This window comes from Grus americana, chromosome 3 (assembly GCF_028858705.1).
Source record: "Grus americana isolate bGruAme1 chromosome 3, bGruAme1.mat, whole genome shotgun sequence".
In the NCBI taxonomy this organism is placed as follows: domain Eukaryota; kingdom Metazoa; phylum Chordata; class Aves; order Gruiformes; family Gruidae; genus Grus; species Grus americana.
Window position 1 is genome coordinate 27861280 of NC_072854.1, and position 2522 is coordinate 27863801.

Here is a 2522-nt window from a genome sequence, read left to right on the forward strand (position 1 = left end):
AAAAGGGCAGTTTAGATCATTAGCCGTGGTGTCACTCTGTCTAAATGAAATGTAGAAAATTACAAAAGAATGTAACAGTTCTTATTGGTTTATTCTAGCACGTTTCAGTAAATGGAAGCTTCTAGGAAATATTTTAAATGTGTCTCCTTCTAACTGGGTGATATGCAAATAACCACATGCTAGATTAATAAAAATAAATTAGTCACTTTGCAAACTTCCCTTTTAAGAGTCACTGTGCAGGACATGTATTTCAAAAGGGCACAACACATTAAACTTTATCTAGGCTCAAGAGTGAGATAATTTTATATGGAAACCAAGTATTTCGTACTGGAGGAACTAAATCATGAAAAAAATCCTTTGACTTCCAGAGGGACACGTTTGTTCACTTTACTGCAGCACTTTTCGGTCAACAACAAAATCAGACTTTTCATGGTTTAAAGACAGGACACTCCCTATGTCGTCTTCTTTTTGTGATAGCGTGTACAAATTTAAAAATGGTTAGGAGTTTAAAGCTAATTTCCAATACGTTTTTGCAGTGTGGTTTGTATCCCATGCGCACTTTTGAAAACATTACTCATAACTGGGTAATTTTCTCACCCACAACCAAGTAAGGAAAAATGCAAATAATTTAAAACAAAAGATCATTTTAGTGCAAAACTCCCTCTCAAGGCTTCCAGAGTAGCAGACAATGGCATGAAGATATGCCTTAAATCAATAGCAGGAAACCAGGCAAGAGAAATAATCTAGACAGGAGCTCTACAGGGCAGCGTGGAAACAAAGTAGATGCTAAGACAAGTATTATTTTCCATATTTTCCCAGCAATTATGCTCCTCATTCAGAATCCCTAGGAAGTGACTGGGTTTTGTGCTACACTTTTAGCACCAGCATTTAAGAGTTTTGATTCCCCTGACCTGTGCATACAAGGGTCACAAAATGAGGCGCCTGCCAAGCAGGCTTGAATCTGGATCCTTCTGGGATCTCCCGCGGCAGCGTCCAAGCCAAGCGGGCAACTTCTTCCCTGACAAGGAGCAAGGCGCAGGTGAGGGCTGGCGGCAAAGCAAGCGAGCAGAAGCTCTGCAGTCACAAAACCTACCAGCTCCGCATGTATTTACAGTGCGGTCAATAACTGGACTCAGGGTTGCTTTTTTGGATAGAGGGAGGTCTGGCACGTACAGCAAGCACAGCTTTTCTTAAAGTAACCAATTGCTTTGGAAATGACACAAATCAGCAGGCCGGTTTAGGATAAAATGAATGAAGAGTTGACGTTTTGTGTGGAAAAAACAAGAAATGAGAGAGGACATTATGTCTTTCATGCAAAATTAAAAGTTTACTATGCGATTTCATTAACAAAAGACCACAACAATATGTACTCAGGTAAAGAGAACAACTTCTGACCTTGAAATTGCGTGCTAAATAAATTACCTCAGAGCGAAAGTGATGAGTTCTCATGACAGCATCTGGAAGGGAAGCAGAAAGACACATAGGCTGCATCCAGCTCCACCTCAGATTTCGCTCGGGCTAACGGTTTTATCTAATTGCTCGCCCTTCAGAGCATATTCCTGGACGGGGTCTGGCTCTGCCGGCGCAGCTGGCAGCTCCGCCCGGCATTTATATTTAATTCATGGGGAAGAAGTTGAGCATAAAGTTCTGCTGCACTTGAGAAACCGGGGAGGGCTGGGGGGGGTTCCCAGCCCCTCACTTCCCTCCCGCGGGCCGAGGTTTCGCTAAGGGATGGGTGGAGACAAGGCTGCCGCAGTCCTGGGCTCGGCTTGAATTTTCTTTAAAGCCTTTGCCCGGCTAAGCTGAGGCAGAGCGGCCCTCCGCCGGCAGAAACCGCGGGATGGGCCGGGGGCACCCCTCCTCCGCCCTCGGGGACGAGCAGCATCTCTTACCTCGGCTCCTTGAGCGACCTGAAAAGACGGATTTGATGGGATGCCTCCCTTTCTGGAGCCTGCGGTGCCAGCAGCAGAAGAATAAAATCGTAGCGATGGTCCCCAGCAGCAGCAGGAGCAAGAAGAGGGCGCACTGGATGCTGTAGGGTCTCAGCAGGACCAGGAAAGCCGCGGCAATCATGGCTCAAGCGCCCGGCTGCCCCTCTGCGTGCGCGGGTCTGCGGCGAGCGGCGGGGGGCCGGGCAGCGCCGGGCAGCCTCTCCCCCCGGCAGCGGGGCGGGCATCGCCGCCAGCACCGCGCTGCTAGAGCCGGCAGCCGGGCGGGAGGCGGCGGCGCGGGGGAGGAGGAGGCGACGGAGGAGGAGGAGGCGAAGGAGGAGGAGGAGGCAACGGAGGAGGAGGAGCGGGATGAAATTCAGGCCGTGACTCAGCAGCAGCAGCCGCCGCGGCAGCGGGGCTTCCCTCTCCGCGCCCGCGCGGCAGCCAGGCGCGAGGAGCGCGGCGGGCTGAGCGCCCGCGGGCACCGGCGGGGCGGGGCGGGGCGGGGCGCCGCATGGCAGCCGGCGCGGGCACGGCGGGGCGGGGCACCGAGAGGAGGAGGAGGAGGAGGAGGGGGTGCCGCCGGGGGGA

At 51.8% G+C, this 2522-nt stretch overlaps 1 protein-coding gene across 5 annotated transcripts in view; it reads right to left on the reverse strand.

The window, feature by feature from the left end:
* The window catches only part of DST (dystonin), a 311102-nt gene extending 308694 nt beyond the window's left edge, over nt 1–2408 (reverse strand). The window contains exons 1-2 of one of the 5 annotated variants that reach the window (XM_054822953.1): nt 1893–2408; nt 1396–1457 (exon numbers count right to left, since the gene is read on the reverse strand). In XM_054822953.1, coding sequence (XP_054678928.1) covers nt 1396–1457; nt 1893–2073 — 243 coding nt within the window. In that variant the 5' untranslated portion in view covers nt 2074–2408. The remainder of the gene's footprint in view (nt 1–1395; nt 1458–1892) is intronic. The other 4 variants (XM_054822942.1, XM_054822944.1, XM_054822945.1 and 1 more) reach the window with 4 other exon arrangements.
* Nucleotides 2409–2522: the final 114 nt, after the last annotated feature.